We start from the raw sequence: 23,787 nt of genomic DNA on the forward strand, positions 1-23,787 counted from the left end.
GTAAAGTAGTAGGGTCAAATAAAGGCTTTTTATTTTATTTTATTTTATTTTATTATTATTAACAACCTAAATCATTTTCTCTGTTCATATTCTCATTGATTATTCGTAAAATATCCCCAGCATCAACACGATTTGTAATTGGAGGGTGAAAAGCGTTTAATAGAGAGGCAGCCACCTCAAAATCAGTCATTAAATGCTTTGAAGCAGTATTAAAATAGTCTTGTCTAAATAATTTAAAATCTCTTTTAAATCTTCCGTTGACTACTTCAACAACCCATCTGGTATATGGTGACTGCCCTTGATTTGTTGGCCTCTAATGTGGAATGCTGCCATTCACCCTCCTGTAATGTTGGTGGGACGTAAGTTCTATAACCACATTCATGTAATAAAGGCAAGGCATCTCTGAAACCCCTATCCAAAACGAATGCATCACCAGCTTGAAAATATTGACGTAATATTGAATTAGGATCACGAAACTCATGATTAATGATTTCTGCATCTGATGTTGTAGCAGGATAGGGGCCCATTACATCAACAATATGACCATCTGCACAAACAATCATAAAGGGTTTTACTAAGTTATTATACTTATGTAAACTATAAGTTCTTTTCTGGTACAAATAATTTGAACTTTTTTCAATAAAACAATATGTACCATCGATTATTATAACAGGTTTATTTACCCCATTATGGTTTCCAAATAAACCTTGTGGTATTAACAGGGTTCTGTCAACAATTTCCTGGCGATTCATATGGTTTAGCCCTAAATGCCTAGGTACAAAATAATCATACATCAAGTGTCGAGCTTCAGATACATATCCATCAAGTGTCCTTTTTGGAATGTTGAATAGCGCAGATATTCTTTCATTTGAATCACTGGTTCTCAACTTCATCAAGTACGCTGTCAACCCAATAGGGCCTGATGACTTTAACAGTAATTGTGGAACTTCATTTAAAATCCTTTGATATTGCTCTTTGGTAAAGCCTAACCAATGGTGCACCAAATGGTCTTCCATATTTTGGATGTCAATAAAGTTCAAGCCGGTATTTGAGTGACTCTTTAATTCTAGCATGTCTTGAATATGCAACGCTGTAAACACATTAATGTAATTTTCTAAAATTCCAGTAAGAAAATCCCATGACTGAATTTTCAAATGGTGGTCGCATAATCTGTTGTTTTTTGGGATGTAGAATTTATAATGATCTAACAACATTTTTCTAATGGTGACAGGAACTCGATTCCTCTCTTGTCTCCGGCAGCCTTCAATAAAACATTGAGATTCCGTGTCTACTGCCCTTACATAGTCAGGTAATATTATGGAATCGCTAACCCTGGGGGTGAACTGTGATGTAGCTTGTGAAGCCTGTGACGTAGGTCGCGGAGGTGGAGGACACTGCGGAGTCAGTTCACCATGCCCACTTGTTACATTTACTGATCCTGAAGATCCAGATGGTCTAGCAAGATAATGATGAGCATTTCTATCAGCTCTCACCCAGCAACTATGGCAAATGAGAGCTCGAGCTCTTGAAATCTGGAACAATAATTTTATCATAAGCATATGTGTACCTTTATGAAATACAGACTGATCAACACTGTGGTCATTTGTGCTAATTAACATTATATAATTTTTATATTACACTAGCTTTTGCCCACAACTCCAGTAAACACATATCCTGCTTGTTCTCTTTCCTGTTTAACCTACCTCATGAATGTGACTGTCATATACAAAAAAGGATTCTCTAATTCTCACTGGCAGTTTCAAAAGTAAGCCCATTCAAACAAACAAATACAATAGTATAGATTACCATACAATAGTATAAAGAATTAAAAGCAAATAAGCCTAATGGAAACTTACAGTACGAGGCAAGATCCATTCAGAAATCACTGTATGAATCCTTCTTTCTCGTTCAATGTCAGTGCGCAATAAATGAGATCTTGCGCGCAACACTGAACGTCCACAGTTGACACACACTTGACAATGTCCAGTTGTTGGAATTGAAAGTTGCTCATCTGCACCCGAGGGACGCATAGCTAAATCCCTGCATCCTTGGCAGATGTGATGAGATCTGTTGACCTACAATACAATCTTTAGTACCTACTTTCTTCAAAATAAATGACATTATAATTATGTAAACAAAGTATAACGGATTCTTTTTCATACAATAAGATCGTCTCACGATCACGACCATAACTATAATAGATACCTATTTTCTTATTTTATTTTATCTATTTAATTATATTATAACTAAGTTTGTTTGATTTAAGTTCTTTGTTTTATGCATGCCGTGACAATCTGTAATTTGATATTCTACTTACGTGATATTTTGTACCTACTTGTTTTTTTTAAGCTTTTTTACAGTAGTTCTTGTAGATTGTCCAAAATAAATAAATAAATAAATAAGTAAATAAATAAATAGTGACATACATATAAGAATATTATTTAAGTAATCTCTTTAAATATGTATCAAAATGAACTTGTAAGAAATAAATTACTTACTACTTGAGGAGCAACCCATTGCTGTATGACTGAAAGAATGCTTTCCTCTTCTATTTGATGTAATCCTATAGAAGGATTACGCCGCCAGCTAGCTATGCCGCAATTGATACAATGAAGTCGTTGATCACTCATTGTATTCTGCTTCGAAATCCGGTAGTTATAGCTGAGGTAAGGTCGAGTAGGCAAGAAAACTAAGTCCGTTAAGAAAAGCGTGGGTTGTTCGTTAAAGCAATAACCGTCAGAATCCTGTATACGTAGCCAAAGTCGCAAAATAATACTAATTAAATAATAAAAGCACACGAAGACACAACAAAACGAAATATCCACTATCGTAAGTTTTTTTTTTTAATTTTGGCTTTTATTTATGCCAAGAGGGCACAGATTATTTCGCCAATGTCACGTGCGATGGAGAAGACACGATGGAGATTGATCAGTGCGGTCGAGATTACAGGCTTAATTTAATTTGAAGGCATAATAGAAGTTGACTCTCTGTTAGCCCATAACCTAAAACAACACAATAATAAATAATTAGATAAACATAAATTATTATTAAGATAACATATATGAACAAACACAAAAATATTTACAACTTAATGTTATTACGCTCAATATATTTACATAAAAATTTACAAAATGGACTGAACACAAACATTAACAAACATTGAACATTAATAGGGCGAGGAGCTTTAGGAGGGAGAACGTCATATAAGGGATGGAGGAGTTTGGGGCAAGAAAACAGTATATGGGATAAGGAACCTTCGTCTAGGCCACATTCACACAAAGAGTGATCTCTGACTCTAATTTTACAAAGATGTATGGGAGTACATGCATGTCCAAGGCGTAGTCGGCAGATAGTTGTGGTGACCCAACGATTAGCTTGCCTGTGAAGAGAAAACCAAGGTCGCCTTGGAATATCTGGTTGTAGAGATGCGTAAAATCTACCTTTAGATTTTGATGAAACTTTCCAAATAGAGTTCCAGGATTTATCCAGATAAGTTTTCGCTAGAGCACACAAGTCCTGAGATGAATTTTTAAAATGTTCAAGAGAGCCAGTTGTTATAGCAGCTCTAGCGAACGAGTCTGCTGCATCATTATCGGATATACCAGAGTGGCTTGGTATCCAGGCAAGCGATATTTCCAGCCCTTTTTGATGACAGGAAAACAATGCCTCCCTGATCTTAAAGATGATAAAAAATTTTCGCCTACTACGAAACGGATTTTCCTTAATTGCCAACAGACAACTCAAAGAATCTGTCAGAATTACCGTATTTCTGAGGTCATGGGAGTGGGCAAAAAGGATGGCTTCCAAAATCGCAATCGCTTCACCAGAAAAGATGGAAGTTTCAGGAGGGGATTTAAATTGAAGGACAATTTTGAATTTAGGGATCCAACAGGCTGAGCCGACGCAGCTATCAGGGGATAGTTTTGAGGCATCAGTAAATATAAGTAAATGATTTGACCAATTTTGATTAAAAAATCTTTGAAATTTAGAATTTGAATCAGGGGCCCCTTTAATAAGACCAAGATCTGTAATAATAGATGGATTATAGACTAGAGCTCTAAATGGAGTGGAAAAAAGAGGATTTGACTGGAACCTTAAGATAGGATGTGGGAGTTTCGTAAATTTTAAAAAACTGTCTAATAGTAAGGATGGACTTTTGGGGTTCGCCCCAACGCAGAGTTGGGACAATTCGCTTAAACGGGACCAGAGAGGATAACTGTAATGATTTTACCACAAAACGGTCGCATAAAAATTGTCTTCTCAGTTGGAGTGGAGGATCAACACATTCAACTTGCAGAGCGTTAGTGGGAGAAGTTTTCATAGCTCCTATAATTATCCTAAGGCATTTGTATTGAATTTTATTAATCTTATCAGAAACGGCTTTATTTAGGGGTTCTAAGACAAACAGTCCATAGTCTAAATGACTACGAACTATTGCATTGTACAGTAGTTTAAGAGAATAGGGGTGAGCTCCCCACCAGACTCCTGAGACTGCTCTAAGGACGTTAATGCCCTTTTCACATTTTTTAATAATATGCTCAGAGTGATAAATTCCGTTCAGTTTGTTGTCGAGTATTATGCCTAGAAATTTCGTCTTGTTGACAAAGTTGATCCCCACAAACCAAGTCAAAGACAGGAATCAGTCTTTTCCGAGTAAAAACAACTGCCTGGGTCTTATCTATTGATAAAGATAAGCCATGGTCAGAGATCCATAGGTCAAGATAATGCAAAGCAGAGTTTAATCGCAAAGTTAAATTTTGAATAGAAGAAGATTTAAGATATAAAACAATGTCATCGGCATATTGAAGAATGTTTTAAAAGTTGTTAACAGACAATTCGAGATCATGGGTGTAGTGTACACTATGTTAAATGGTTCACTGGCTCGACAACACACGGTATGCGCAAGTGACACGTCAGCTCTCGCCAATGGCTCTCGCCCGAATGACGTTCGCCCCACCACACCGTGAGCACGAGACAATGTTAATAACTATTACCATAGTTATTATTTAAATACAAACACTACATCCCTTTCTTATTGAAAATTTAATAATCATTTCAATACAGTAATTTATACTTATTCATATTCTATGTAATATTTTATAATTACTCTTTTACAATTACTCTTGCTCCAAATCATGATTCCTAGCTTCCTTTTCTTGAATTGATTTCCATTCGCCTTCAACTCTTTTCAGATGTAATATGTTCCGTCTTAATGATTGTCCTGTTTCTTCGTTTCTCAGGGTTATATCTCCCTCTTTTGCTTTCTCTATAGTGTGTGGTGTTGGGTTATAATTTGGTACAAGTTTATTTGCTTTATCCATTTCTTTTACATATACTTTGTCTCCTTCATTCAAATCTGGATCCTGTGCATTCCGTCTCTTGTCTACATACTCCTTCCCTTTTTCCTTTTGTTCTTTATCCCTGTCCCTAACCTCAGTGTCATCTTCTTTATTATTAAAGTCTTGTAGCGTTGGAATTTTATCTTTATTCTGTCTTTTAAAAAATAATTCGGTCGGTGTTTTCCCTGTAACTGAGTGAGGGGTAGAATTATACATCATGAGGTATTCCCACAAACTTTCTTGTAAATCCTTTTTCTCAATTTTACCAATTTTCAAACGTTTCAATATGTCGCGATTCTGTCTCTCAACTTCGCCATTCTGTTGCGGGTTGTAAGGAATCGTATTAAACAATATTATGTTGCACTCTTTGCAGAATCTCTTAATTTCATCACTTACAAATTGTCGACCATTGTCTGCCGTTATTGATGAAGGGTAACCTAATCGACTAAATATTTCTTTTAATAATTTTATAATTTGAGCACTAGTAATAGTTTTTGTTATTTTTATTTCTTTATAACGGCTGTAAAAGTCAACAACGACTAATAAGTAGTCATTACTAGGCAATGGACCTAGCAGATCTATTGCTATATCTACCCAGGGAGCCATCGGAAGTTCACGACGCTTCATTGGAGCAGGTGCATGCGGCAATCCAACCAAAGTACATCCTTTGCAGCACTTCACGATATTTTCGGCATCTTTATCGATCTTTGGCCACCATACTTTACACCTTAAACGTCCTTTCATTCCTACTATCCCTGGGTGTCCTTCGTGTGCCGCATCTAGAACGATCTTACGAAGTTTTAAAGGTATCACTAGTCTAGTCCCTCTTAGAAGCACATTTCCAAAGAAGCATAATTCATTTGCAAAAATTTTATAACCTCTGATAGTCTCGTCCCATTTGTTATTATAAATGCCTTCTCTTACTTTAGCTATTTCAGGATCACCTTCAGAGTGTGCTTCAATTTCTGCCATGGATACTGCACGAGGTCTCGCATTCTCAACAATATGGTGTATATGTTTATCGCTATTAATTTTTTGGAAGTCTGAGTATTTACACAATCGAGACAATGAATCAGCTATATTTATTTTCCCGGGCTTATATTTTATATTATATCGGTATGCTTGCAACCTTAACACCCATCGTTCGATCCTGGCACACGGTTTCGATTTTATTCCAAACAACATCTCCAAAGGTTTGTGATCGGTAATCAAATCAAATTCTTTTCCGAAAAGAAAAACATTAAAATGTTCTATAGCCCAAACTAACGCTAGAGCCTCCTTCTCGGTTTGACTGTACCTGCGTTCACAATTAGTTAATGTGCGATTTCCGTAAGCAATTATTCTAGGTCCACTAGAATCTATTTGTACCAAGACTGCTCCTAATCCGAAAGGACTAGCATCAGTAATCACTTGAATTTTGTCATTAACGTCGTAGTACCCAAGTGTTTGAATTTTCGTAAGTTTTTCTTTCAATTGCACAAAAGCTTGATCTTGTTCATTTTTCCAAAACTTTTCAATATTTGTATGTTTTCCAAATTTAAATTGCAATAAATACTTTAATGGTTCTGTCAGTGTAGCTAGGTTAGGTATCCATTTGTTTATATAATTTACTAACCCTAAAAAACTTTGTAATTCCTCAATCGTTTTTGGAATTCTGAATTTGGCTACGCTTTCAATATACTTAGTTAAGGGTCTAACTCCCTCAGGGCTTAACTCATGTCCCAAAAAGTTTACTTTTTGTACTTTGTACAAACATTTGCCTTTGTTCAGCAAAACGCCATTTTGTTTTAGAACCTGTAATACTTTTTCTAAACGTGAGTCATGTTCTTGTTCAGTACGACCGAATATCAAAATGTCGTCAATAAAGCTTACAGCTCCATCACATTTGAGAAGTATATTTTCCAGTATTTTCTGGAACAACTCAGGTGCACAAGTAATACCAAACATTAAACGTTTATAACGATAAAGGCCCTTCGAACTAATGAATGTTGTAATGTGCCTTGAGTTTGGATGCAATTCCACTTGATGAAATGCGTTCTTTATGTCCAACTTGCTAAAATACTGAGCTTTCCTTATCTTTGGCAAAATATGATCCATGGATGGTAATGGGTGGTTCTCCCGCATTATTGCTGCATTAGCACGTCGCATGTCTACATAGAGACGCAGTTCCCCGTTGTCCTTCAATATGGGTACTATTGGAGATATCCATTTTGATGGTTCCCGAACTTCCTCTATAATATCGTTGTCCAGTAATTCTTTAATTTTTTTCTCTATTTTTTCTTTAAGTGGTATTGGAACCCGGCGGTATGGTTGAGAAATAGGCTTTATAGAGTTATCAATAGGTATCTCTACCATAACATCTTTAAATTTCGGAAATGGTTCATTTGCAATCTGATCTACGCTGATTCCAAGTTTCAGTACACCAAGGTGAATAGCACTATCTTTGCCTAGTAAATTTCTTGATCCTCCCGCAATAACATAAATGTTTGCGCGTTGTTCTTTTCCATTAATCTTAATAGTGGTCTCGAAGGATGCTACGATTTCTAGTGGTGTTCTGCTACCGTATGCAAAAAGTGTTTTGTTTGGCTTCTCATCTTGATTGAAATATAAAAACCCCTTGTTTTTTAATGTATTCCACGTCTTGTCCGTAATAAGGTTATATTTAGATCCGGAGTCAATTAACATATTCGTTTTTATCCCTCCAATGACACATTCTATGTTCGCTTCATTATTAACGTTGAAGACATAATCAACTTCTTTATCAATTATATTATCAACCTCCTTCCTTCTTCGAGGCTGCTTACTCGATCGCTCTTCGTCTTGCCTATTTATCTCATCTATTTTCCTTTTCCTAGTTCCTTCTCTACCACTCTTGCAATATTGTCTAAAATGTCCTAATTTTCCGCAACTGTGACATTCTTTTCCTTTCGCCGGACATTTTGCGTCGTTCGCAAAACGTTTGGAATTCCCACATCTACTGCATCCTTTATTCCTATTTACGAAGATTGTGTTTTTCTTTTCATTTTTAGTTTCATTTTCATTTCTTTTAAAAGCTAGAGAGTTTACATCCGATTGTTTATCCTGTTTCCCGTATTTCTCCATTTGTCGATTTACAACCTCTAATGTATTAGCTTCTGTAATAATTTTATCTAGTGTTATGCTGTCACCTATTGTCAAAATTTTCTTACGTAAATCAACTGATAAACACTTCTCTACGATTTGATCTATCAAATGATCTTCTGGATTGTCAAATTTACATTTCTCGGCTTGATTTCTTAATCTTATTAAAAACTTATCAAATTTTTCCCCTTCTTCTTGTTTTATTAAACGGAACACATGTCGTTCATACACTTTACTCTGTTTTGGAGTAAAATACTCATCTAATTTGCTTATCGCTATTCCAAACACATCATTATTCTCGTTAGCTTCAGCATTCGCACCAGGCAAATTATAGAATATCTCTTGTAGACCTGAACCTCCAAGTAATAAAAGAGTTGCCCTCTTCTTTATCGGAGATGTAATTTCTGTTGCTTCCAGGTAGATATTTAAAGACCGCTTCCACACCGTCTCCCTCTAAATCCAATTTCTCCAATGACAGCGCGTTATTTGTTGCGTATGACATAGTGACGAGTTGTTTGGGGCGATCTGAAATAATATGATGTTTTTCTTTTTTTTTTTTTTGTTGCTGGTATATTATACCGGATATTTCCAATTTAATGGAAGTACAGTTGTACGAATTTCCAAATTTATTGAAAGTATTTTAATGCCATAATTTCCAATTTAATGGAGGTAACTTAGTACCATAATTTCCCAATTTAATGGAGGTATCTTAGTACCATAATTTCCCAATTTAATGGAGGTATCTTAGTACCATCGATTCCCAATTTAATGGAGGTATCTTTGTACCAATGTTTTCCAATTTAATGGAGGTACATTTGCACCAACTTTCCAATTTAATGGAGGTAACTTATTACCATTACTTAAGTTAATTATTTACACATATTTTACATACAGAGCAGTCAATGTGTCGGATTCAATAACTGAATCAATAAGATATGTTATTTTATCTTTACCTTCAGCAATATTAATAAATAATCTACTAATTTTGCTAGCTTTTATTTAATATTTTATTATTTGTATTAACAACGTACACCCACCACGTAGGTTTAATACTTTTAAGATTTCTTAAGTCTAATGACCACTATCAGATAAAATGGTAATTAATACGCCTGATTAAAAAAGAAATAATATGTAGATAATAAAAGAATATCAATTTTGATAAGCAATACGTAGGTAAATAAAATTGCAATATTTTTCGTGTAGGCGTTCATCATTACTATGATACTATCAAACAATTATATATATATTTGAAATTATTAGTGTTATTATATTGAACATTTCCTTACTGTCCTATAAGTTATCTTTACGAATATAACTATTAATAAAAATATCTTTAATAGCAATGTTTAATCCTATTTATAACTATGTTATTCCATGTTTCATTAAAATAATGTTATTATTTTTTCAGTAAAGTTCGACACATTGCTCCCTTTTATTTTATATATTTATTAATTTTATATATACATATGTATAAACAGACCTTTGTCCTCGTCGCCACTTGTAGTGTACACTATGTTAAATGGTTCACTGGCTCGACAACACACGGTATGCGCAAGTGACACGTCAGCTCTCGCCAATGGCTCTCGCCCGAATGACGTTCGCCCCACCACACCGTGAGCACGAGACAATGTTAATAACTATTACCATAGTTATTATTTAAATACAAACACTACAATGGGTATAAATGCTGTAAAGCAGAGGGCTGAGGACTGAACCTTGCGGGAGACCTTTCCAAACAAATCTGGGGGGGAGAATACAATTTTGATGTTTAACTGTAATTGATCTGCAAAATAGCAGATTACATATGAAATGAGTAATCCTCGGAGGGATACTCAGCTGTTGCAGTTTCTGCCTGAGTACCGGAAGAAGAACATTATCATATGCCGAAGAAATATCTAGAAAAACACCCACAAGGTACTCTCCGTTAGAGAAGGCTATTCGAATGTCTGTCGTGAAAATGCTGAGACTATCAAGAGTGCTCAAACCCTTTCGAAAGCCGAATTGAGAGGGTGAGAGAATATTCCTGCTTTCCATTATCCATTCCAAACGGTTTTTTAGGAGATGTTCAGTAACTTTCACTAATGTAGACGATAAAGCAATGGGTCTATAGGAATTTGGATCCAAAGGGCTTTTTCCTGGTTTGAGTATGGGAATAATAATTTGGGACTTCCAAGATTCCGGGACGATTCCTGTTAAGAAAAAAGCATTAATTATATTCAGATAGACGCATTTAGCTTTATCACTGAGGTTTATTATAAAGGAGTAGGGCACGCCATCTTCCCCTGGTGACGAGTCCTTAAGTCCATTTAGAGCTGTGTGTAGCTCAGAGAGTGTAAACGGACTATCCATATCATCTGAGACTGAGGTTGGAGTAAAGTTTATAAAACTATCTTGGCATGGTACAAAGGGAGGTGCAAGTTTGGTAGTAAAATCATTAAGCCATTCGGACGGATTATAGGCGTTTAGGTTTTCTGAATTGAGGGAGCGGCGAAATCTCTTAAGATTTCTCCAAACTGTTTGAGGGGGAGACCGAGCACTAAGGGATTCACAGAAATTGATCCAACCCTGCTTTTTCTTTTTAGAAAATAGTTTTTTAATTTTGGCATCTATACGCTGATATTTGATGAAATTCTGTGTAGTCATAGATGCAGTATATGACTCTTCGGCTTCAGATCTCTGTTGGACCAAGGCATTACATTCTTCATCCCACCAAGGTGGGGAGAAACAAATCTTTTTATTAATATTTTTTTGTGGAAAATGGGTATCAGCGGAGGATTTGATAATATTAAGGAAAAGTTCGTAGTATGCAACAGCATTTTCACCATTTACAAAATCAGGGAGGGAGTTCAACATGACATCAACAGAGTTAAAATATGCTAACCAGTTAACGTTCTTAAGTCTATATTTTAGGAGAGGGGATGATTTGGTAGGAGCAATGGATCTGTTGTTTAATGAGAGAAGGATAGGGAAATGGTCACTTCCAAATGTCGATGGAAGGATGTTCCAACATATTTGCGAGGATAGGGAGGGAGATGCTAGGGATAAATCAACAGCAGAATTAGGATTCTGATTAGGATAAACTCTACGAGTAGGCGAACCATCATTGAGAATGCAAAAATTTACATCATCAGCGATATCCACCAACAAGGGAGCAAATCCATCACAGAAATAGGAACCCCATAATGTATGGTGGGCATTAAAATCCCCCATAACAAGAACAGGGCTTGGGAGAGAAGATAAAATGGAATGTAACTCAGGAGCAAGTGAAGGAGTAGGACGGGGAATGTAAATAGATAAAAAGGAAATGTTGAAGGCTTTTATAGCTACAGCATTGATGTGCTGGCTAAAAGGAGGTAAGGGGATTTGGGAGAAGGGAATGGAGTGCCTGATCAAGATGGCACTACCTGCATACCCATCACTTCTGTCATCCCTCAAACAGGTGAAACCCGGAATCCAAAATCGAGAACCGGGAATCAACCATGTCTCAGAGATGGCAATAATGACAGGTTTATACAAATTAATAAGTGAGAGGAGTTCAGGTTTCTTAGGACGGACGCTTTTGCAGTTCCATTGAAGGAATCTGATTGGGGCCATTGTGGAGGATGTTAAATAATTGATTTAGGTGATTGGCAACGTTGGACGGTAAAGGGATTTCATTGCATGTACTGAGGATATTTAAGAGGATTTTTGTGAGTAGTTCCAATAAGTTAGGATTATTATTAGGAGGGGACGGGTTAGCAACATTTAAGGCACAAACATTAGGAGAGGAGGAGGGGCAATTGCCAACTATGGCTTGATGGGCATGTTTATCATACCCCTTCCCTTGAGGAAGTCTAGGGGAGGGAGAGCGGACAATGGTTTGTCTGTATGATTTACTAGGACAGGGGGTGGACTTAGAAGGACCAGGGTTAGTTGGGATGTACGTGGGAACAGAGAACAACTCTTTTGCTACCTCTGCATAGGATCTACGGACACTAGGAAAGCGAGAGGCAGCTTCCATGTAAGAAACATTATCCTGAGACATTACAATTTTTATAGAGTGCTGTCGCGAATACTCCGGGCAATCTTTATCTGTGGCAAAGTGTTTGCCAGAGCAGTGTAGGCATGTAGCATTATCTTTAACAACCTCACACAACTCACCTGTATGAGATTGGGAACATTTAAAACACCTGGGAGTGGATCTACACTGAGTCTTAATGTGGCCATAACGACAACAGTTCAAGCATATTATAGTGGGGAGATTATAGGTTTCGACAGGGATGTATGGTAGGAAAAGATTTTACCAGGAAGGGTTTGACCTTTAAAAGTTATAACAACCGATTGAGTTGGAATCCAGGACACAACTCCTTCGTTAAAAGTCTTACGGTTTAGTCGTCTCAATTTGATTATATCCCCACATCCATGAGGGAGCTCAATTGACTCCAAGAGATCCTCCATAGACCAATCCACTGGGATGCCTTTTATTAGACCCATTCTGGTAACGTTATATGTGGGTAAACTAGCCTTATACTTGCAGAGATCTAATATTGGGTTTTTAATAAAATTATTTGCCGCTTGTGCTGATGAAAATTGTATTTCTATTTTATTGCGACCAACATTTTTAACACTATCATTAACAATTGAGCCAATCTTGTGATTATGTAAGAACTGTCCGAATTTAATGGCTCGAATCGAAATACCAGCAGCTGGATCAGCAACTTCCCGAGAGACGTGAACTATGATGGGACCTTTATCGTCATCTGTATAACTTTTAGGGCCATCGATGAAGGATGGATTTACATACACAGTTTGAATAGAAGGACTTGCGGTAGTAGGGTGGACTACTGTTTTCTTAGAGGAGGAAACAAGAGAACATGAGAAATTATCCCCGGAACGTTTGCGAGAGGAGGATGATGAGAGGTCAGTTTGTAATTCTGAGCCCCCAGGATCGGGAGGTTCAGGAGGAGGATCGACATCCATTATAAACTAACTACTGTAACTAAACTAATATACTTTATCTATAATAAAAAACTAAAACGAATACCAGCCGGAAGAGCAACTATCTATCTAATGGTTTTTCGAGGTTTGCATGATGTAATTCTTCAGATTCAATTTTAGAATCAGGCAGGTTATTTATTTATTTATTTATTTACGGACAACCAACAGAAGTTACAACATTAGTTAGTAATTGCATAAAATATATTCTTAGACTAAGAGTTAATTGCACTTCCAATTACAGGTTATCACAGCATGCATGAATAATTGAGATACAAAAAAAGTAAATATGATTAAGTTACAAGAAACATAAAAATTATTAATTTAAATACAAATTTGGTATACAATCAGTCAGTCAAGAGAAATAAAAAGTACATTTTAAATTTCTTAGAATAATTTCTATAAGTAAATAATAGTTAAAAATAAAAATAATTAAAAATCATACCTATATCTAAAAGTTACGAAAACATATTTGTCAAGATAATAATATACTTCAATATTAATTTCATAATAATTCAAATTCAAATTTAAATAGTTGCATATCATACTCAATTGTATAAAGATTAATTTGTTCTAACTTAATTTAATTTAATTTGAGGTATGTCAAGCAATAGTGGATAAATGTGTCTTTAATTTGTTTTTAAACGACCCTAGGTTGTCGCAAAATAGATCCAATCCATTTATTTCTTTCGCTAAATTGTTGTAAAGTATGCTCACCCTTGGTATTGGAGAATTTTTCCCAGCTCTTGATTTGTATCGGAGTATTTGGACCAAGTTACAACCAAAGTGAGGGATTCTTCTCGGTACCGTGAAACAAAATTTATTTAATATTTCTGAACAGTCGATATTATTGTTGAAAAGTTTGTGCAAAGAACACATGTTTAGATAGGATCTTCTGTCTGTCTGATCTCTGTCAAGCGTTTGCATGTGAAAGTACTTAAGCCTTTTGCTGTAGGTATTGAAAGAGTTATTTTTGGTTTTGTGCGCCAAATGCCTTACAAATCTTTTTTGTATCTTTTCGATTCTTGTTTTTTGTGTTATATTGGTTGGACACCAAACTATGGAGCAGTATCTAGACACGCGGAAGCGTGTCAGCCAAGTTCTAGTATAGTAACAGAACTGGCGAGCAGCACCGTGTGTAATATTACACGAACCATTTGGAGCCACTTTTGACCTCCTCATAACTCAAAAACTATTTGACATAAACGTGTCAAATTTGTTCTAGACACGCGGAAGCGTGTCAGCCAAGTTCTAGTATAGTAACAGAACTGGCGAGCAGCACCGTGTGTAATATTACACGAATCATTTGGAGCCACTTTTGACCTCCTCATAACTCAAAAACTATTTGACATAAACGTGTCAAATTTGGCTCATATATTGAGACTCGCGAGATACATATGTATTCCAAATTTCATAAGCGCATCTCAAATGGTTATTTAGATATTAACGTCTAAAAATCGTCATTTTTATCACTGACTGACCTATAGATCAAAACTATAACCTACTTCCAGGTGATCTAGAAAGTTGAAATTTGGCATGCAGGTAGATAATTATACCAATATAAAGGAAAAAATCTGAAACTGGTAATTTTTCATCATTTTATTATAATTTTTCATTTTATTGGGTCTATTAGGAACACAACTTAGTTCCTGTAATAAAACTGTAAATAAAAAAAATGATGTAAGAACCAGCAATCAAAACTTATCACAGCCGGTCTTAATATGGATTTTAAGGTCTTCACGTGAATATATAACAAGTTGAATACCACCACCCTTAAGTTTTTTAAATCCAAATATTTCCGTTTTATTACTTTTGAGTATAGCCGACTTTCGTATTTATTACGTTATTAACTAGCATTTAGCGCACATCAATGGTGCAAAATCATTATGCTTAAAAAAATAATAGTAATAGGCATTTCGGTACATGGCGCGCGACGCGACGCCGGAGCAGCGGGATAGGAGCGTTGCGATTAAACCTTAACGCGGACGTGTCTGAGCGAGTGGCAACCGCGCTCATAAGAATTATTTCAATGCCTTCCGATGGACGCTGCCTAGTCTATTCGACTGCATATTTTTTGTTTGAGTATACTAGTATACAACAATAAAATAGTTTTCGTGAGACTGTAGTAGAGTATATATATCGTAACTGGAATGATTTAAGTGTGTACTCTAGCGCTACAAACGGGGATCCTTATTGCTTGGAAGAACAGTATCGAGCAAGCATACTGATGTCAGCAAAGGACTGGTGAATGGGTCCAATGGAAAAATAGAGAAAAATGGACACTGAATGGGCAATTCACTCGAGCATTTCAGAGGTACCTACAAGAAAAATAAGAACGTTTTTTTTTTTTTTTTTTTTTTTTTTTTTTTATGTCATAAGGTGGCAAACGAGCAGGAGGCTCACCTGATGGAAAGTGACTACCACCGCCCATGGACATCTGCAACACCGGGGGGCTTGCAGGTGCGTTGCCGGCCTTTCAGGAAAGAGTACGCTCTTTTCTTGAAGGTTCCCAAGTCGTATCGGTTCGGAAAAACCGCCGGCGAAAGCTGGTTCCACAGAGTGGTTGTGCGAGGCAGAAAATGTCTTAAAAATCGCGCTGTTGTGGATTTTCGGACATCTAGGTGGTGCGGGTGATATTTGGAATTTTGACGAGATGTCCGAAGGTGAAATTCAGCAGCCGGGATTAATTCGAACAATTCCTCGGAACATTCCCCGTGATAAATTCTGTAGAAGATGCAGAGCGATCCAACATCTCTACGCAAAGCCAAAGGATCAAGCAGATCGGAAAGGGCTTGATCGTCGATAATTCGAGCCGCTCTACGTTGGATACGGTCAAATGGAAGGAGCTGGTACTGGGGAGCACCCGCCCAGAGGTGAGAGCAGTATTCCATGTGAGGCCGAATTTGCGCCTTGTATAGTCTTAGACGATGGGCCGACGTGAAATACTGTCTTGCCTTGCTGAGCACACCCAGCTTTTTTGATGCCAATTTGGCTTTGCCTTCCAATTGACCGCGGAACTGAACGAGACTCGAAACATCAACGCCAAGTATTCCGATACTAGCTGTAGCGGCTAACGGAATGTTCTCGAATCGTGGAGATACGACAAATGGTGTTTTTTTAGCAGTTAACGCGCAAACTTGCGTCTTTTTGGGGTTGAAGTGAACTAGGTTTAGCCGACCCCAGTTCGAGACTTTGTTTAACGAAGACTCGATTTCAGATACAAGTTTGTTCCGGTTTTCTTCGACGTTTTCCCGAGAAATATTAGCACGGCCGGTGTATGAGGTGTCTACGGTGCTGTCGTCTGCATAGCAATGAATGTTACTGATTTGCAACAAGTCATTGATATGCAGAAGAAACAGAGTGGGTGATAGAACGCAGCCTTGTGGAACACCAGCATTGACGAATTTTAAGTCAGAGCATGCACCGTCGACAACGACCTTGATGCTCCGATCTGCCAAAAAACTGGTAATCCAATTGCATAATTTCCCGGGAAGCCCATAGGAAGGAAGCTTCGAAAGAAGCGCTTTGTGCCACACGCGATCGAAGGCCTTCGCTATGTCCAGACTGGCTGCTAATGCCTCCCCCTTGCTCTCAACTGCTTCCGCCCATCTATGAGTAAGGTAAACTAGAAGATCACCGGCTGAGCGACCCCGACGGAAACCGTACTGGCGGTCGCTAATCAGCTGGTACTCCTCTAGGTACCGCAGGAGCTGGCAGTTTATAATGGACTCCATTACCTTGGAGAACAAGGAGGTGATGGCTATAGGCCTATAATTGGACGGGTCTGAGCGGTTGCCCTTTTTAGGGATCGGATGCACCAAAGCAGTCTTCCAGGAGTTCGGGACGACGCCGAATGCATAGGATTGCCGGAAAAGACGCGTTAAGACCGGCGCCAACTCGGGAGCACAAGTCCGTAGCACGATTGGAGGGATGCCATCGGGTCCACTCGACTTATGAATATCCAAGGAAAGAAGTGCTTTACGAACTGCACTTTGTCGGAATTTAACCTCCGGCATCGTGGTATCACACCGCGGGATTGTTGGTGGTGACTTTCCTCGGTCATCCAGAGTCGAGTTCGCTGCGAAGAGAGAGCCTAAAAGATCAGCCTTCTCCTTAGCTGTATGGGCCAATGACTCACCGTCCTTGTGCAGAGATGGTAAGGAAGGCTGACAGAAATTCCCTAAGACAGCCTTGGCGAGAGACCAGAACGCACGTGTTCCTGAAGGGAGGCGCACCAGTCTCTCGCCAATTCTGCCAATGTACTCCGTCTTCGCCTTAGCAATCACGTTTTTGAAGGACCTAGAGGCAGAGTTATATTCCTTTCTGATTGCGCTGGTATTTACATCACGAGACGCTGATGCGTTAGCCCAGTCTTGGTAGCGTTCCCATTTTCTGCGTGAAGCCGTTTTGCAGAAACGACCAAACCAGGGCTGGGACTTGCCACCGATGGGGACCGCAGAATACGGAATGAATAGTTCCATACCCTGAAGTACCACATCGGCAACAGAGTCAGCAACAACACTCGGATCATCCGGCGAGAAACAAACCTGCCCCCATGGGTAGGATGCAAAGAAGGACCGCATCCCATCCCAATCTGCTGACCTGTAGTGCCACACTCGGCGGCAGCCCACGAAACGAGGTCGTGAGTAACGCGCAACCGGCACTGTACTTCGGACGAGACAGTGGTCCGACGAGCCCAGAGGGGGTTCGACGATAACCTGGTAGCCATCCGGATGGGAAGTCAGCAGAAGGTCCAACAGGGAAGGTGTATGATCCTCCACGTCTGGTATTCGCGTTGGCGAGGGGACTAGTTGTGTCAAATCATATGCTAAAGCGAAGTCGAGAACAGATCTACCCGCATGATCGGTAGTGCGCGATCCAAGCCATTCGGCATGGTGGGCATTAAAATCGCCAAGAATAACGATCTCTGCGGATAGGATCTGCTGCAGTACGGAATCTGTAGCCATTTGGACGTGCTCAACCAGTCGGTCGGTTTCGGCATTACCGCTATGGGACCTATAAAGGCAAGCGTAGATTCGCGGATGGTCGTCACAATCTACACGCAGCCAGATAATTGATAGGTCCTGTCCTTCAAGGCTGCCGAGGCGTCGAGAGCAGATATCATCTCTGACGTAAACGCACACCCCAGCTCGTGGTACAAAGGAATGTTCCAATTTATACCCGGGGTAGGAAAGAAAAGTCGTATCGGCAGGAGAAGATATCTGAGTCTCGGTAAGAAAGAGCAAGGCCGGCTTCGCCGTCTCAAGGTGAAAGTGGACGGCGTTCAAGTTCGAGTTGAGTCCCCTTATGTTGCAGAAGTCCACAGTGAGGGTGGTAGGGGTTGCCTTATGATGCCTGCTCCGCTTGCCCCGAACAGTGGCGAGCGCAAAATTGCCCCCCCCAGAATTCGGAGGGCAGCCTGGGCATCCCTGCTCAGAAAAAAAAAGACAATTATACCCCGTAAACGTAGGAAAATAGAATAGCTTAACATTTTTTTTTTTTATGGCATAGATGGCAAACGAGCAGGAGGTTCACCTGATGGAAAGTGACTACCACCGCCCATGGACATCTGCAACACCGGGGGGCTTGCAGGATTTTCGGACATCTAGGTGATGCGATCACCCGCATTTGTTGGTTTTATTTGGAATTTTGACGAGATGTCCGAAGGTGAAATTCAGCAGCCGGGATTAATCCAAACAATTCCTCGGAACATTCCCCGTGATAAATTCTGTAGAAGATGCAGAGTGATCCAACATCTCTACGCAAAACCAAAGGATCAAGCAGATCGGAAAAGGCTTGATCGTCGATAATCTAAATTTTACCCGCACCACTTCGATGTTCGTAAAACCACAACAGCGTGATTTTAAGGCATTTTCTGCCTCGCACAACCACCCTGTGGAACCAGCTTTCGCCGGCGGTTTTTCCGAACCGATACGACTTGGGAACCTTCAAGAAAAGAGCGTACTTATTTCTTAAAGGCCGGCAACGCACCTGCAACCCCCCTGATGTTGCAGATGTCCATGAGCGGTGGTAATCACTTTCCAGGAGGTGAGCCTCCTGCTCGTTTGCCCTCTATAACATAAAAAAAAAATACTAAGGTGTCTATTAAACGTAACTCACCCTTTGGCCCTTGAGATGAAGGAGTGAGATACGAGAAATCCAAGAGGAGGGAAGAACTGAGAGGTTTTTCTGGTTACGAGCCCACGTAGGAACGCCGGACAATGAGAGAGCGGACGAGCAGCAGCCAAAAAGCCAAAAAGCAGCTCTCACAAAAAAGACGGCTCCTGACTACGATAAAGTCCCAATATCGTATGTCAGGAGGCAGATACGAGAGGAAACTGTCAAAAGGTGGCAGTTACGCTACGACTCCTCACAAACCAGGTCAGTCACTAAATTATTCTTACCAGACAAAAAGAAGGCCAAAAAATTGGTAAGAACAACCGGCACTCAAATTCTGACCGGCCATGTGGGGTCACAAATTCAAAACATAATACCCTCAACAGCACAGACCACACCACAAAGTACACAACACAAAACTCAAAATACAAACCCGATGTCGATGTCGAAATACGAACCCAGCAAAGCATTTTTTGGTTACTTAGTTTAATAGGTCATATTATTTAAAATATTATAAGTTATATATTGTTTATATTTACTTATTATTTATTAATCTTATTTTATTTATTTATTATTAACATAGTTTTTTTTTTAGTTTGTTTATTATTATTTTATTTTTTTTATTTATATATATAATTTTTTTTGGTATGTCGTCTCATAGTATACATAGTGATGTTTACCTATCCCTATCCTCTGATGGATCCTCTAGTGATGATAGTTTTCACAGTACATCTATTCCTTCACTAAATGTCACTCTAGAATCATATTTTTCCGGCTGTGTGAAAAATTTTAATATCATTCACATCAATGCCCAAAGTTTTCCGGCTCATTACCCTGATATGCTTGCATCATTTGACTCCCACAATATTCATGCCATCCTCATCTCCGAATCATGGTTAAAGCCCTGCTTATCATCGACACCTTACTCGTTGCCCGGCTTTCAACTGATTCGCAATGATCGTAGCGGGAGGAGGGGTGGTGGCGTTGCGATCTACTTACGCTCCTATATCCCTTTCACAGTTCTCGGTTCGTCTGCTGAACCACCTCCGCCCGATGCGGTCGAACATTTGCTTATCGAAGTAAGTCTGTCCTGCTCTAAGCTTCTCCTAGGTGTATTTTACAATCCTTCTTCTCTGTCTAATTATTTTACCACTTTTGAAAACGTATTACATAATTTTATTCCTACCTACAGTCACTCAATTATAATGGGTGATTTTAACACTTGGTTACTCAAAAATGACTCTCGGTGTAAGAAATTATTAGAAATAACTGATTCCTACAATTTACATGTTTTACCTCTTAAATCTACACACCATTCTTCTGGTTGTATCCCATCTCTTCTGGATCTTATAATGGTTTCATCTCCTGATTTTATTTCAAACCACGGCCAATGCCCTGCTGATGCATTTTCCTATCATGACCTGATCTTTCTTTCGTACACAATTCATCCTCCTAAAGCTAAATCTAGAACTCTTCTGTATCGTAATTTTGCGGGAATGGATCAGATTCGACTCTGTGATGAAGCTCGCCAGCTGGATTGGTCGTCGATATTCGCTGCTGAGTCAATTAATGACAAAATTGAAATGTTTAATACGCTGCTAATCGTATAACTGAGTAATTTATACGACACCCATGCCCCTTTGAAACCGGTAAAGATGAAATACCTTCCAGTACCGTGGTTGTCGAAAGAATTAAAAAAGCTGATTTAGAAAAAAAACCTTGCTAAGAACAAATGCATGACAATGACATCAATCGCGATAAATATAGAAAAGCTCGGAATCGATAAAATACAGCATGTAGAGACGCTCAACGACGCTACATTCACAAATCCGTCGAAAACGGCGACACTTCAAAAATCTGGAAATTTCTAGAAACACTTGGACTTGATAAATCATCACATAACTCTCCGACTATAATTAACGTTGAGATTTTAAATAAGCACTTCTCTTCTCCTTGTGTACTCGATAGTGTTGATAAACATTGCACACTTAATATTATTATTGACGACCTCCGTGGTCGAGTAGTGTGTACACCGGTTTTCATGGGTACGCCACTCTGAGGTTCCGGGTTCGATTCCCGGCCGAGTCGATGTAGAAAAAGTTCATTAGTTTTCTATGTTGTCTTGGGTCTGGGTGTTTGTGGTACCGTCGTTACTTCTGATTTCCATAACACAAGTGCTTTAGCTACTTACATTGGGATCGGAGTAATGTATGTGATGTTGTCCAATATTTATTTATTATTTATTTATTTATTTCCTCGCATCCAACTTCTAAATTTCCACCGTTTACATTCTCCTCTATCACTGAATGTGATGTTAAGAACATATTATCCACGTCTTCGAATGCCGTTGGTACTGATTGCATAAGCCGTAAAATGATCATTTCCATCCTAGACATTTTTGTTCCTACTTTAGTGCACATCCTAAAGTACTCCATCACCCGTAGCACATTCCCTGATGCTTGGAAAGACGCTCATATCATACCACTTTCCAAAAAACCTAATCCTATCAACAACTCCGATTACCGACCGATTTTCATTCTTCCGTTTCTTTCCAAAATTTTAGAAAAAATAGTTTTCCAACAATTAAACACATTCCTCAACAACCACTCCATCCTCAACCCTCTCCAATCCGGCTTCCGCGCAGGTCATAGTACGGTGTCTGCTCTGGTTTAAGGTTACGGATAACATTCGTGCAGCCATGGATAATAAATAACTCACAATTTTTATTCTTTTGGATTTTAGCAACGCATTTAACTGTGTTGATCATGAAATCCTTTTGAGTTTGTTAGGTTCTATTAACATATCTCCATCAGTGGTAGATTGGTTTCAAAGTTACCTCAAGGGCCGATGAGATCGGATTCGCCATAATGAGTCTTTCTCCTCATGGTGTGATGTCCAGGCTGGGGTTCCACAAGGTGGCGTCTTATCCCCCTTAATATTTTCAATTTTCATTAATTCTATCACTTTATGCATTTCTTCTCTCTACCATATGTATGCAGACGATATCCAGATTTATCGACATGCAACACATAAAGATTTTCCTGCAGCGATTGATGCTATTAATGACGATCTTGTTTCAATCTCTGAGTGGAGTAAGCGATACGGACTTAACATCAATCCAAGTAAATCGCAAGCAATCATAATTGGTAGTCCAGGCATGATCTCGAAGGTAGATTTATTTAATTTACCAGCCGTTGAATATAGAGGCACTACAATACCCTACTACTCCAACGTTAAAGATCTTGGTGTGTATTTAGACCAGACATTATCTTGGTCAGTACAAATAAAAGAAGTCAGTAGGAAAATATTTGCTGCGTTGAGCTCATTACGGCGACTCCAATCTGTACTTCCAATTCCTACCAAAATTATGCTAGCAAACTCTCTCCTTTTATCAATTCTAGATTACGCAGATGCAGCTTGCATCTGCATCCTGATCTGACCGAGGACCAACTGAACAAACTTGAGTGACTTCAAAATTGCTATTCGATTCATATTTTGCCTACGAAAATATTATTACCATGTCTCCGAATATCGTTCAAGACTCAAGTGGCTTCCTATACGTCTTCGCCGGAACCTGCATATTCTTTCCCTTCTGTACTGTGCGCTATTTAACTATAGTTTTCCTACGTATTTAAGCGAAAAAATTTAATTTCGTGGGGATCCTTCTTTATTAAGATCTAAGCGGTATCTAACACTCAAAATGCCTGTTCACAAAACAAAATTAACAACAATTCGTTTACTGTACAGGCCAAAAAGTTATGGAATGCCCTTCCGGTAGATTTAAAAAAAGCTCCATTAATCTCAGCTTTTAAAAAAGCCGTAAAAAACTATTACCTTAATAATAATTTAGACGACTTTAATTAATTTCCTTTATATAACATTTTAGTATCTTAAATATCTATTAGTGTATAATAGACATACATATTATATATATATGTAGTATAGATAAGTATTAGTGTGTAAATATTTGTATGTAAGCTTATGACTGCACCGCCTACGCCGATGGTTTTAAAAATTCTCTCTCAGATTGGGTTGTCTGGAAGAGATGGCTAATTATCCATAAGTCCGCCCATTATACAACACTCGTATTCAACATTTATTTTTCGTTTTTTTTTCTTTTTTTTATTTTACTAATTTTGTTTTACTTTTTTTTCTGTGTATTTCGTGTTGTTTGCCGTGTACAATAAAGTATATTTCATTCATTCAAAGCCAAACCCGGGCCACCGGTAACACCCTT

General features: G+C 38.5%; 1 protein-coding gene across 1 annotated transcript; it reads right to left on the minus strand.

The window, feature by feature from the left end:
* Positions 1-266: 266 nt before the first annotated feature.
* Positions 267-2,791, minus strand: LOC125075621. Its single transcript, XM_047687329.1, has 3 exons — positions 2,499-2,791; positions 1,857-2,075; positions 267-1,532 (listed from the first exon to the last, which is right to left on the minus strand). The coding sequence occupies exons 1-3, from the start codon at positions 2,628-2,630 to the stop codon at positions 267-269; spliced, it is 1,617 nt and encodes a 538-aa protein (XP_047543285.1). The 5' UTR covers positions 2,631-2,791.
* Between the last annotated feature and the right edge of the window lie 20,996 nt (positions 2,792-23,787).

The sequence above is a fragment of the Vanessa atalanta genome, chromosome W, assembly GCF_905147765.1.
Source record: "Vanessa atalanta chromosome W, ilVanAtal1.2, whole genome shotgun sequence".
NCBI lineage: Eukaryota > Metazoa > Arthropoda > Insecta > Lepidoptera > Nymphalidae > Vanessa > Vanessa atalanta.

Coding starts and splice junctions, on each gene's coding strand:
- LOC125075621 (XM_047687329.1), bottom strand. CDS start 2,630: ATGAGTGATCAACGACTTCATTGTATCAATTGCGGCATAGCTAGCTGG. Junction 2,076..2,498: donor AATGGGTTGCTCCTCAAGTA/GTAAGTAATTTA, acceptor ATTGTATTGTAG/GTCAACAGATCTCATCACAT. Junction 1,533..1,856: donor AATGGATCTTGCCTCGTACT/GTAAGTTTCCAT, acceptor TTATTGTTCCAG/ATTTCAAGAGCTCGAGCTCT.